This window comes from Sinocyclocheilus rhinocerous, unplaced genomic scaffold (genome assembly GCF_001515625.1).
Source record: "Sinocyclocheilus rhinocerous isolate Xijiao unplaced genomic scaffold, SAMN03320098_v1.1 scaffold1967, whole genome shotgun sequence".
Classification (NCBI taxonomy): domain Eukaryota; kingdom Metazoa; phylum Chordata; class Actinopteri; order Cypriniformes; family Cyprinidae; genus Sinocyclocheilus; species Sinocyclocheilus rhinocerous.
Window position 1 is genome coordinate 235,365 of NW_015626474.1, and position 12,151 is coordinate 247,515.

General features: G+C 37.4%; 1 protein-coding gene across 1 annotated transcript in view; it reads left to right on the plus strand.

Moving 5' to 3' along the window:
* Positions 1-2,064: 2,064 nt before the first annotated feature.
* The window catches only part of camk2a (calcium/calmodulin-dependent protein kinase II alpha), a 55,330-nt gene continuing 45,243 nt past the window's right edge, over positions 2,065-12,151 (plus strand). The window contains exons 1-2 of the mRNA XM_016522047.1: positions 2,065-2,298; positions 3,470-3,564. Of these exons, the coding sequence (XP_016377533.1) occupies positions 2,237-2,298; positions 3,470-3,564 (157 nt within the window). The 5' untranslated portion in view covers positions 2,065-2,236. The remainder of the gene's footprint in view (positions 2,299-3,469; positions 3,565-12,151) is intronic.

Genomic DNA, 12,151 nt, shown 5'->3' on the forward strand with positions numbered 1-12,151 from the left:
CATATTTAGTAACCGGTGCCCTTCAGCAAGTAAATGGCAATGGCAAGTTTATTTGTATAGAACAATTAAAACAACACAAATTGACCAATGTGCTTTACAAAGTCACACAGGAAAACATGCATCACACAGGCAACACTTATTATAAAATTATCACTGATTAAAAGCTATTGAAAACAGGTGTGTTTTGAGTTGTACTTTAAAATCCTGTACAGTAACAGCGTCTCTAATATATTTAGGCAGACTGTTCCAAAATGTAGGCGCTGCTACAGCAAAGGCGTGATCTCCTTTTTGACTCAGATGTGCCCTTGGAATTTAACTTCCGAGTCACTGATCTCAAAGTTTGTCCAGTCAGATATTCAATTAGGAGATCTGAGAGATAGGCCAGTGCAAGTCCATGCAAGGATTTATACACCAATAACAGAAGTTTAAAATCAATCCTGTAATAAACTGGAAGCCAATGCAGGGAGACCAGGGTAGGAGTAATATGTTCGCATTTAAAATAAAACAATTAAGAGTCTAGCAGCAGAGTTTTTAACTTTTTGCAAATGAGAAATAGATGCCTGACTAATTCCCTTATATAACGCATTGCAATAGTCAAGTCTTTATGGTAACAAAGCATGGATCGCAATTTCAAGGCCTTTAAACGTCAAACATAATTTAATCTTCGCTAGATTACATAAGTGAAAGAAACTTTACTTTACAACAGAATTGATCTGTTTGTACAGCTTTAGAGAGCTGTCAATATACACACATAAGTTTCGAACACATGTTTTGACGTGAGGTGACAAAGAGCTAAAAATTAGCTGTGCTGTACCCCTGGCCCCACTAGAACCGAAACCTATAATCTGTCTTATTTTCATTTAGAAGAAAAAAAATTAGAAACCAACCATGTTTTAAGACCTGAAAGACAGGCCATAAGGGGTTCTAAACCATTTTCATGTGACAGTGACAAAAACACTGCGTACGTCATCAACGTAGCAATGAAAAGCAATATCATATTTCTTGAAAATATTTACCAAAGGAATCATATAAAGAGAGAATAAAATAGGAGCAAGGATGGAGCCTTGAGGCACACCATATATGATCGGTGCTGATCTAGATGAACAGGCCCTAAAATTCACTACCATGCTTCTAACTGTAAACCATTTCAGGACCTTCTACTATTGTATACTAAAATGTATTGTATATATTTTAGTATACAATAGTAATCTATTTAATAATTTCCTAAAGTTAAACCAAACTCTTATTTTGTTGGTTTGAGGTAAAGATCTGTGAATTTCAGTGTGTATTTAACTGTAGTTTTTTTCTCAAATTAAACCATGTAAAGCTGGAGAAGTGACTCTCAGAGCAGCTCTGGAGATGAAGTTCACATGTTAATTTCTCATATATTGAGACGCAGATGCTAAAAGCACTTTGAGCGTCACGTGTTTAAGTTTGTGTGTCAGACAAAACCACTTAGACACATGCACTGTTGCATTTATTTTTGCTGTGGGATCGGTTGTTAGATGAATCCATAGAGTAAAAATGTCCAGAGCTTATCATCATTAATGATGTCTCATCTCAATATATCCTTTATCACCCAGCCCTATTCTCAGATCATTCTGGACTCTCTATGCCACTGGTCCCCAACCTGTCCCTAATGAGCCTATGAGCCACTTTGGGTAAATTGTACGTTATTTCAACCAGAGGAAAAGACAGACATCATTAAATCCACATACAAAGGAATTTCTACTAATAGCAATAGGCAATAACAGGCCATCCCAATATGTAAAAAAAGATACGCTGCAATGCTTGCGTTTGAATGAATGGATTTTGACTGAATGCAAATATAAAGAAGTACTGTAGGCATCGTTTTATCCAAGAGTATTTAAAATAGCTATTTTTGACATCTCTTCTTACAGTATATGCAGACTGCTGTGAAGTAACAGTGTGAGGCATGCTGAAGGTGTGTGGGTGTGTTTTACTGTCTGCATGGCTTCATGTGTGTGAGCATGTGAGGAGAGGAGGAGGATGCGGCTGCCATGGTAACGAGGGCTGTGTATGGAAGACAGCAGCCAGTCGCAGGCAGCCACAGAAAGATCTATCCTTTTTTCTTCATTCCACTTCCACTTTTCCGATATAGAAAACGATCTCCGGAGCAGGCGTTTGATCGCGCTTCTGTCCCTCCTGCCTGCCGTTTCAAACGCTTCACCTCACAACACTCTCATCAGACGCAGGAAACGCACACACTTCCAGGATGGCAACCATCACCTGCACGCGCTTTACAGAGGAATACCAGCTGTTTGAGGAACTGGGAAAGTAAGTTCAAATAGCTGCATTTCTTTAAACCGATGTGAAGGTATGTTTAAGCTGCACAATGGCCCGAGATTATTTCCATTCCAATGCAATGCTTTTTTAACATATCAGCTAATGTTAAGAGTGTTAACTGTTAGACAGCTTTTCCATTAAAGAACAACGTAGCTGGAAAAAAATCCCCGATAGACAGAAACGCAAATTCACTTTGAGTTTCATTTGAAACTGGTTGCGAGGCAAATCTGGTAGTCATTGGTTTTGAATGTAGCATATTATGAAATCACTGGAATCAGAATATGTAGAAATGATCAGTATGTACCAACTTGACAATACATATAACGCATCTTGCATTACATAACAAGCAGACACTGGGTGGAGGAGATCCACAGAGGAAATTACTTAAAAGTTCTGCGGCGAAATCTGAAGATTGATTCCAACATTATGCCATTAACGGTGCATTAAAACAATCTCATGCTTTCAGAGCGATAAAAAAATAAAATCACAATGTGAAGTGTTAGCACAATCATGTTGTAATTTAAATATAGTCATAGCTTAGTTTGCAGACAACAACCCAAATGGGTTTTGCCAAATTCTCTATGTATGTATGTATATATATATATATATGCATCACAAGACACCTTACAGTACAATACAATGAAATGAGCCAGCTTGTAATTACATTCATGAACATTATTGAGTGTAATTTAGATACCTGTACGTTGATGCATATAGTGCCAGTAACAATGCTGTGAAATGTTGAGGCAGAAGTACAAAAAAATGCTTGCTTCCCTCTTTCCATCCACCCACTCTGTACTATAGCATTTTTTTTCCTGAGCGAGTGCACTGTATACTTGTTTTCTTGATGTGAGAGCATGTAACACCTCTACAGAGATGGGTCTTCAACTCCATCTGGCCTTGTGCCCACTGCTCTACTCCCACACACACCCTCATACTGAACACACACACACGTCTTTTTCTATGGGCAGTCAAACCGCTTACATAATTGCATTTGTGGGTGGCAATTCAATTCAGACATCGAAATATTGCATAATCCAATATATTACCGCCTGCCTAGCAGGTAAACCTGTGTCGTTTTCTTGAAGTTTACATTCACAGTGCAATGCTACACTGAATGTTCAACATACAGACGCTGCTTCCATGTTCTTCTGATTTTTAGGGGAGCCTTTTCTGTGGTGCGGAGATGTGTGAAAGTTCTCTCAGGACAAGAGTATGCTGCTAAGATCATCAACACAAAGAAGCTGTCTACTCGGGGTAGGTGCACAGATCAGTCCAACAAACAGTTAAAATGCTATAACACCATCAAGGTTCGGGATTGTAAGAAATCAGCAGTGGACTAAATTTATAGTTGATTTATTGCCAGTCTATAGATTATCTGTAGTTTTTGTTTGTAGGCTCATTTCGTCTATAAAGGACAAATAACAATGTTACTTTAAAATGTTACTTTAACAATAACAATGTTACTAACCCTAACCCTAAGACCAAGTCAGACATCATTTTTACCTTAAAACAATCACTCACTCTCATTTGTGACAAATACATGGGCACTTTTAGATATGACATTCACTTATGACGACTAGTGAATGCTGTGTTGAGGACAAGTGCAAACTCAGTATTAAACCCCTAAGTGCCCAAATACAGCCGTCATGCCATTATTAACATCTGACATGTTAGATTATATAAGCAGGAACTGTCAGGGATGAGGCTGATTTTTTTTTCATTTTTCGTCAGTTTAATCATAGTGAATGTTAAAAATGTGTCGTTTTTGCAACGTGGGTCTAAATGCTGTTTCATTTCTTATTGTGATTGGAAAATAAGTTGCAAATAACAGAACTGGAGGGTTCATATGAAAAAAAACAAAAACAAATATACAACCGAATTATGGACTGAACATCCTGGAGTACTATATATGCATTTGTCATTTTTTTATTTTATTTTTAAAATAAATTTTCATTACAAATGGTGATTGTTATATGATTGTCAGCTGAAAAAGGAAGGCTTTTTTTCCTGGAAGCTGATATTGTAAATGATGAACGTCAAGTAGAGCAGTAGGAGGCAGTGATATACCCTGAAGGCAGCCGCACACCTCCTACACCGTGTTGCCAAGCACACATCATGTTATATGCTTCAAATAGTAGCTACTGTACTTGCATTGTTGTTTTAATGGGTTTTTAGACAATGCAGTGTGCATGCGATCCATCATCACAGCTAACAGTTTTTCTATCGGTCTCCAACAGCAAACCAATTCAAACACATTACATGTATTTTTATTACTTCATAATAGTAATGCACATTCTGAGAGAAGACATTCTATTCTATTCTAATAGATCAGTTTCTGTGTGTGTGAAAACAGAGGAAGTAACATTTGGTGAGAAAATAATGTGAGATTTCCAGAAGAGGGAAAGACAAACCATTCTTCTTTTGTTTTTCTGTTCAGTACATGGCAGTGGTGGCTAAAGATATTGGCATCCTTGCACTTTTTTTTTCAAATAATACACAATTTCTTCCAAAAACAATGTTGGAATAAAAACTGAATTTGTTATTCATATATGTATGTGTGCAGTTGAACAAAGCAAAATTAGTTAATTCCACAGAGAAATCCTAAAATGGCATGGTCAATATTATTCACACCTTCTAGAGATAGTTAAAAAATAATTAGATTTCACACAAGTTTTTGTATTTATTTATTTATTTACTTTGCAACTGAACTTTCTTGGCTAGATGAAAGTGCCTGCAGTATAATAATCATGCATTCAACCAGTTTGAAACGAGAAAATTACTCATTCTCCTGTTTGTGTTACAATGAACATGAACAAAAGAAAGAAAAGCATAGAACTATCTGAAGTCATGCACAAGATTATAGCCAAGCACGGACAATCTCATCGCTACCAGTGCATCTCCAGAGACCTCAATGTTTCACTTTCCACCATACTTAAAATTAGCAAGACGTTTAGGGCCCATGGCATTGTAGCCAATAGCACTGGACGTAGCCACATAAGAAAACTTGATAGAAGATTGAGGTGAAGGATTGTTCGAATGGTGGAGAAAGCACTTCTGTCAGCTGCCACCAGATTCAAGATACCCTTCAGACACAAGGTATGACAGTTTCTTGCACCAGCACACTCGCCCATCAACTTGCATCATCCATCAACAACTCAAAGAAAGGGAGTTATGTGGTAAGAGAAATCCATGAGGACCCCACTGACTGACATAAGACAGCCCGACTGCAATTTGCCAGAACATGCCAAAATACTTACGGAAGAATGTCCTGAGGGCAGATGGGTAAACCACACCACCTCTATATTTACAGAAAACCAAATTAAGCCTTCTAACAAAAAGAACAACTTCCCTACAGTCAAACATGGAGGTGGTTCAGTGATGTTTTGTGGTTGCTTTGTTGCCTCTGGCACTGGGTGCCTTCAACGTGTGCAGGGCTTGAATTTTCGGCACGGGGTTATTGTGGGAAAATGAAGTCTACTCATTCCCACAGGTTCGGCGCTTATTACACGGGAAATTCCTGCAAACATTTCAGCATGAAAGATGATCGGGACAGATGACAGAATGTATAATTTCCACGTGTTTTTAAGTCTTGACAATTTAAACATTCAAGCACAAGAAGATGCGAAAGAGAACTCAATACAGGCAATACAGTACTCGCAGGCTCTCTGAGAGACTGATTTCTGTGCAGTTAGTTAAACTGCACAACTTATTTTAAAGTTGAATACATTTCTGTACTTCTGTACCTGATTATTAGTGTTAGGCCTACCTGAAAAACTTAAAGCAGTGTTAATTTAATTTTTATTTGAGCTTTTGCTTGTCATTTATTTGTTCTTATTTTATTACTGACTGTTTACTTGTCTTTTTTAGTTTAAATAAATTCAATTCAGAGTTTGAAATCAAAGTTTTCCCAAAAATGAAATTCAGGCCCTGGTGTGCATGGCATCATGAATCAAGTGGATAAGGTATTTTGGTGCACATGTCGGAAAAAGTTTCAGAAAGCTGGGTCTCCATCAAAAGTCACAAATCTTATAATATGTTTTAGATGATCCTAAATGCACTTCAAAAAGCACCCAGGCAGACAAAATTCTGGACTGTTCATCTGCAGTGGCCAACAATGAGAAAACTGCAGTTATGGGAAGGCACCAATCTAATATTGGAGAACATGAGCGGTTTGCACAAGAGGAGTGGGTCAAACTTACAGTACAGAGATGCAGAAAGCTCGTTGATGGTTTTAGGAAGTGCTTGATTGTATGTAAATTGCTGTTGTATCAAATATTAAGTCTACAGTGTGAATCATTTTCTCAATGCCATTTTTAATTTAAATAGATATATTAAGTTCTGAATCAAAAACAAAGGTCCTGTAATACTGACAGTGAAATAAAAAGTTGGAGAGCAAATATTTGGTCAAATTTCAAATAAGTTTAAGGTCAAAATATGGGTTATTGGGAAAAAAGTGCAAGGGTGCCAATATTTTTGGACACAACAGAATGAGTACAATTTTGTGAAATTAGAGAGGCTTAAATCACAGATTTTACATAAAAGCACATAGGCAATGAAATTCTGAGCACAATGAGTGTCAGTAATGTGGCCAACATAAAGTATTTGGCTGACTGAAAGTGTTGGATCACTGTAACTGGATCTCATGGGGAAGCCTGGGCAGTTGCTGCAGTGGTTAGTGAAGATAAACCAGTCCTCGAAGTTGCCTGCCAGGGATTTTATGACAAGTTAAGATGTAACTCTTCCTCTCTCACGTACCCTATCTAACCACTTATAGTACTGTAAAACTCGTTCATACAGTGAAATAAAAAGTTGGAGAGCAAATATTTGGTCAAATTTCAAATAATTTAAAGATAAAAATATGGGTTATTGGGAAAAAAGTGCAAGGGTGCCAATATTTTTGGACACAACAGAAAGAGTAAAATTTTGTGAAATTAGAGAGGCTTAAATCACAGATTTTACATAAAAGCACATAGGCGATGAAATTCTGACCACAATGAGTGTCAGTAATGTGGCCAACATAAAGTATTTGGCTGACTGAAAGTGTTGGATCACTGTAACTGGATATCATGGGGAAGCCTGGGCAGTTGCTGCAGTGGTTAGTGAAGGTAAACCAGTCCTCGATGATGACTACCCGGGATTTTATATGATAAGTTAGAGTAGTTCACTTTCAGAATGAAAATTCTATCATTTACTCACTCCCCACTTGTTCCAAACCTGTATGAGTTTTTTTCTTCTGTTGAACACAAAAGAAGATATTTTGAAAAAATGTTGGGATCCGAACAGTTACGAACTTATTTGTAATGCACTCTTATTAGAAAGCATCAGCTACATGAATAAATGTAGTGAGAAGTACATATGTGTCAGAGGAAAGGTGCCATCTACCTGAGATCACACTTCAGATAACAAATCAAACCATTTGGGTGTTTTTTGTTTAAATTTAAATACAAAAGAAGAAGAATTGACTCCAGACCATTGAATTAGTGGGGAATTATTTACTCTCTGCTTCGTGGTTCTTTTACCACCTTCGGGGGTGCATTATTTTTCAATAATTTAAAGGTCCAGAGTCCTTATTCTGCTTATGGTTACCACACCCCTCAAGACACATGTCTTATTTCAGGTTTTAGTAATTAAAATGGTATTTTGTGTATCTTCAGTGGAAGAGAAAGCAGGAGAAAAAATGAGTGCTTGACCTAGTGTGTAAAATTCAAAGCCTGTCATTTAAAAAAAAAAATCCACATCAAATTCAAAATGGTCAACTTGTCAGGTTAAGCTATTGACTGTAATTCAGTTGTCTAGCTTGATGAGAACAATATACGTACTGAGTTTGGGGACTAATTAAAACTTAGTCACAAGGGGTGCTACAGAGAATACCACCCTTCTCTCGCCACGTCCATTTCTTAACTTTAACACTGCATCCTAACGCAACGCTGCGACACGCGATAAGGTTTTGTCCTAACCAGCAGCGACATGCGGCGAGTGACAAGGGATTCTATTTTAGAAATGGTTTCTATTTCTGCGATGTCGTGTCTAGAACTTCAACATATAAACTGACAATGATATTCTCAGGTACTGATTACGTGCTTTATTCAATGTTAAAACACATTTAAGGAAACAAAAATGTTTAAAATGTCAACTCTATCTGAACAAACAAGTGTATTCTATGAAAAAGATTGTATCAGTCACTCAGTATGTATTTTTAAGAATGCTAAAATGGTTTAAAAATGGTTTAAAAATGGACTGGAAAAGTCACTTTAGAAGAAAAAAAAACAAATGCCGGCTGCAAATAAACCAGGCCAACCCAGGCTCATTGGAAATATGTGCTTGTGGCGATGTTTCTGCAACACCGATTTCCGTGGCAGTTTCAAAATGAAGTGTCCAGTGAGTGGCGCTAAAACATGTGTTCAATACGGGACCATGGCCACATTTTTATTACATTGGTACAAGTACATATTGTTGTGTTTTTATTACATTGCTTCAGGCACGTATTGCTGCGGTTCAGAATTCAAATGTCCAGTGAGTGTCACTAAAAGGTTAATGCGCAATCATGTTGGAAAATACACAAAACCCAACCCTAAACTTACCTAACAGTGGTAACGAATGCAATAGTGAACTAAAAACATATTTGCTGATACAGCTGTGCTATTTTAACTGCCTTATATTCAGATTTGTGCTGTTTTGTCAAACCGTAGTTTCACAAGATTCTTACTGGAGCGCTTCACTTCACAAGTGCAATGGCGCATTGCTTGAGCTACTGAATAAACCTACTGCGTTAGAGAACCCATACATATGAAGCTGTATATGTGATGCTAATGTTCAAAAGTATCCGTTTTTAAATCTCGCAGCGTGGTATAACAATATTGTGCAAGGAATTGGGCGAAAATTTGTCTTAATTAAAACTCTGGCCCTGTAAATCATACTTTGTGTGAAAAGGAATAAAAGTTATCAGAGTTTTACTGCCTCTAGTGTTCATTTCAACTGGAAACGGCAGCAATTTGTACGTATAGGTACATTTTTTGAGGTTTGCAGAAATGAAGGTAGAGGCTCGTATTTCCAATGAGCCTGGGTAGCAACCAGGCAGTTATCCCCCACCTACCATTAAAGCTATTGAATTCTGATCTATCGATTATTGATCCTAATCTTCAAACAGAAATCTACAGAGGGTATGTATGCAATCAAATATGGAAGAAGAACTAGTTCAAACAAACTAAACTGAAAATGCATTGCATTTGTGCAAAAAAACAAAAACAAAAAATGTGCAAAGAAAACTGAACTGCATTTTCTCAGTTCTTGCATATATTGTATATACCTTGGGGTTTCATATTGGAGAGTTTCTGGTGTTTAGAAAACTATTTGACATGTATCCATACATCCTTACGAATCGCAGGCCACAATGCAACCTTTAGAATTTTAAGAAGGATCTTAATTTTCCAAAGAGAGCTTCTAAAGGATTGCCATGAAAGTAGTCCAGGAATGTGGGGGTAAGAGACAGCTGTACCACCAGCTGATACTTTTTGCCAACAGCACATGGCTTTATTGTGTCCTGGACCTCCCATCTCATCGCTCATTTTTCCCATCCTGTGTATTAGATTTCATCAACTCCTTTAGCTGGTCATCCTGTTTCTGGGTAGCCTTAGTTAGAATTATTTGTAAGACTAAATTCCAGGATTGGATCTTCATTGTCATGCATGCAGACAGACTTTCTGGTTTATGTATGGTAGATTGTAGTCATTCTTCATTTTATGTATTGAACTATGACCTGAAGTCCTGTAACCTCAGGGTCCATCTAATGAGTCAAGAAGTTGACTTTGGTGCATTAAAAACCCGTAACAGTGCTGCATGGTCAGTATACATCATGAAAGGTACACCTTCAAGATAATGATGCCCTTTCTCAACTGCCCAGACAACAGCAAAACTTTTGGAGGTTGAATAATTTAACTTTGCTCCTCTCAGGTTTCTGAAGGCATAAGGAGTAGCATGCTCTTCAACATTGATCATCTGTTTGAGCATGGCTCTCGAATGTCCTTGTTAACCCATGCCACTCATATTCCAAACATACTTTTAGCCTGCATGACAGTTAGATGTTAAGCATGATCCTTATGAGGCCACAAAAATCCATGTGGTGGGATAGAGTCTTTTTTTCATGGGCGTTGAGCTTGTTCACTTCCATCTAATAGTCTTGCTTCGCATTTCATACATGTTCCTGATCTTCCTGCAAATTAAGGGTTGCTTCCTCTTCTAGTAGATTGGCTTTCTGTTTTAGACACAATGCTCTGTGGTCATGGGCAAAGTCTCTAATACATTGATCGGGACCCTGTATCGTGGCCTTGAGTTGTTCTTCTACTTTTGTGAGGTAGCCGGTTGGAAGGATTGCTACCATGAATGTCCCTACCCACTTATGGATATGGTTATGGAACATTGAGTGTTGCCACAAGCTGTGTCTGACAATTGGCAGCGAGTGAGGAAATGTTCACATTTCTCAATGAACATCAATTGTCTCCCTAGCAGAGCCAAAACAAGGAAATTCTAGGTTAATGGGGGTCTAATATTGGAAGCAACTGGCATATTTGATGGTGTCCCTTCATTCTCTGAAGAGGTTGCTACAAATGGAAAATGGATCACTGGGGTGCTGGTTTTCCTGAGATGAGCCACTTCTTATTCTAAACGTTCCACAACTCCTTGCTCTAATTTGGCCAATGATCTGTGCTTAAATGTTTTCTGACTTTCTGGTTTGAATCCCAGCTGAGCCATAAGGCCTCCGGCTAGTTGTGGTTGTTATCCCTGTGATGGACTGGGTTTTTTTTTGTTTTTTTTTGCCTTTGGTCCAAGATAGCACAACACTGCATAGGACAAGCGGCTCATATAATGGATGGATTTAAGACAGCCTATTGTAATGGTATGATCATGAGACTGTACAACATATGGCAATCAAGTCTAAAAGATTTTTGTGTAACACTTTATTTTGATATTTCACTTTAGACACTCAACTAACTATAGGTAACTTTGCAAATCCATGTCAACTAGCAGTCATTAGAGTATTAGTAAACTGTCTGCTTATTATTTTGACGGTTCCCAACCAGTGTTGGGTGTAACTAATTACTAAGTAATTAGTTACTGTAATTTAATTACTTTTCCCTTGAAAATGTAAAGTAAGGGATTACTCTTATTTTTTCTGTAATTTAATTACAGTTACTTCTTATGTAATTGAACTTAATACTGTGTATAGACTGTAGAACACTTATATACAATACAATAATGGATTTAACATCAAAATTTAAAATCTAACCTTAAATGCATGCTTTTTATGTCCCCTTCTCACTTTAAATACTTTGGTGAGTTAATAAGAATATTGGTAACACGTTAGTGTCCCAATTCTCACTATTAACTAGTTGGTTATTAGCATGAATATTACTGGGATATTGGCTCTTTATTATTACTTAAATAGGACATAATAATGTCTTATTCTGCAAGACTGTCACGGGTGCACACACACGAGGGACGAGGAGATATTACTGTTTTAGAGTAACTTACCCAACACTGTTCCCAACACACAGTCTACTAACTATAAGTAACTTTGCAAGTACGTCAACTTATTCTCCTAACCCTAACCCAGCAGTCTACTAGTACTCTAATAAGAGTAAGATGCAAAGTTACTTATAGTTAGTAGAATGTCTAAATTGTGTACTTGTAGGTTATTCTGTTATTTACGTATGCTAACTTTCTGTCTGATAGAGGATCAGTGAAAATGTTGCATTTAACTGATCGTGTGATTTTGAGAGGTTATAGATAGATAGCAACTTTATTGTGAGGTGACTGAGAACTAGTCACACTTTATTTTTAGCTT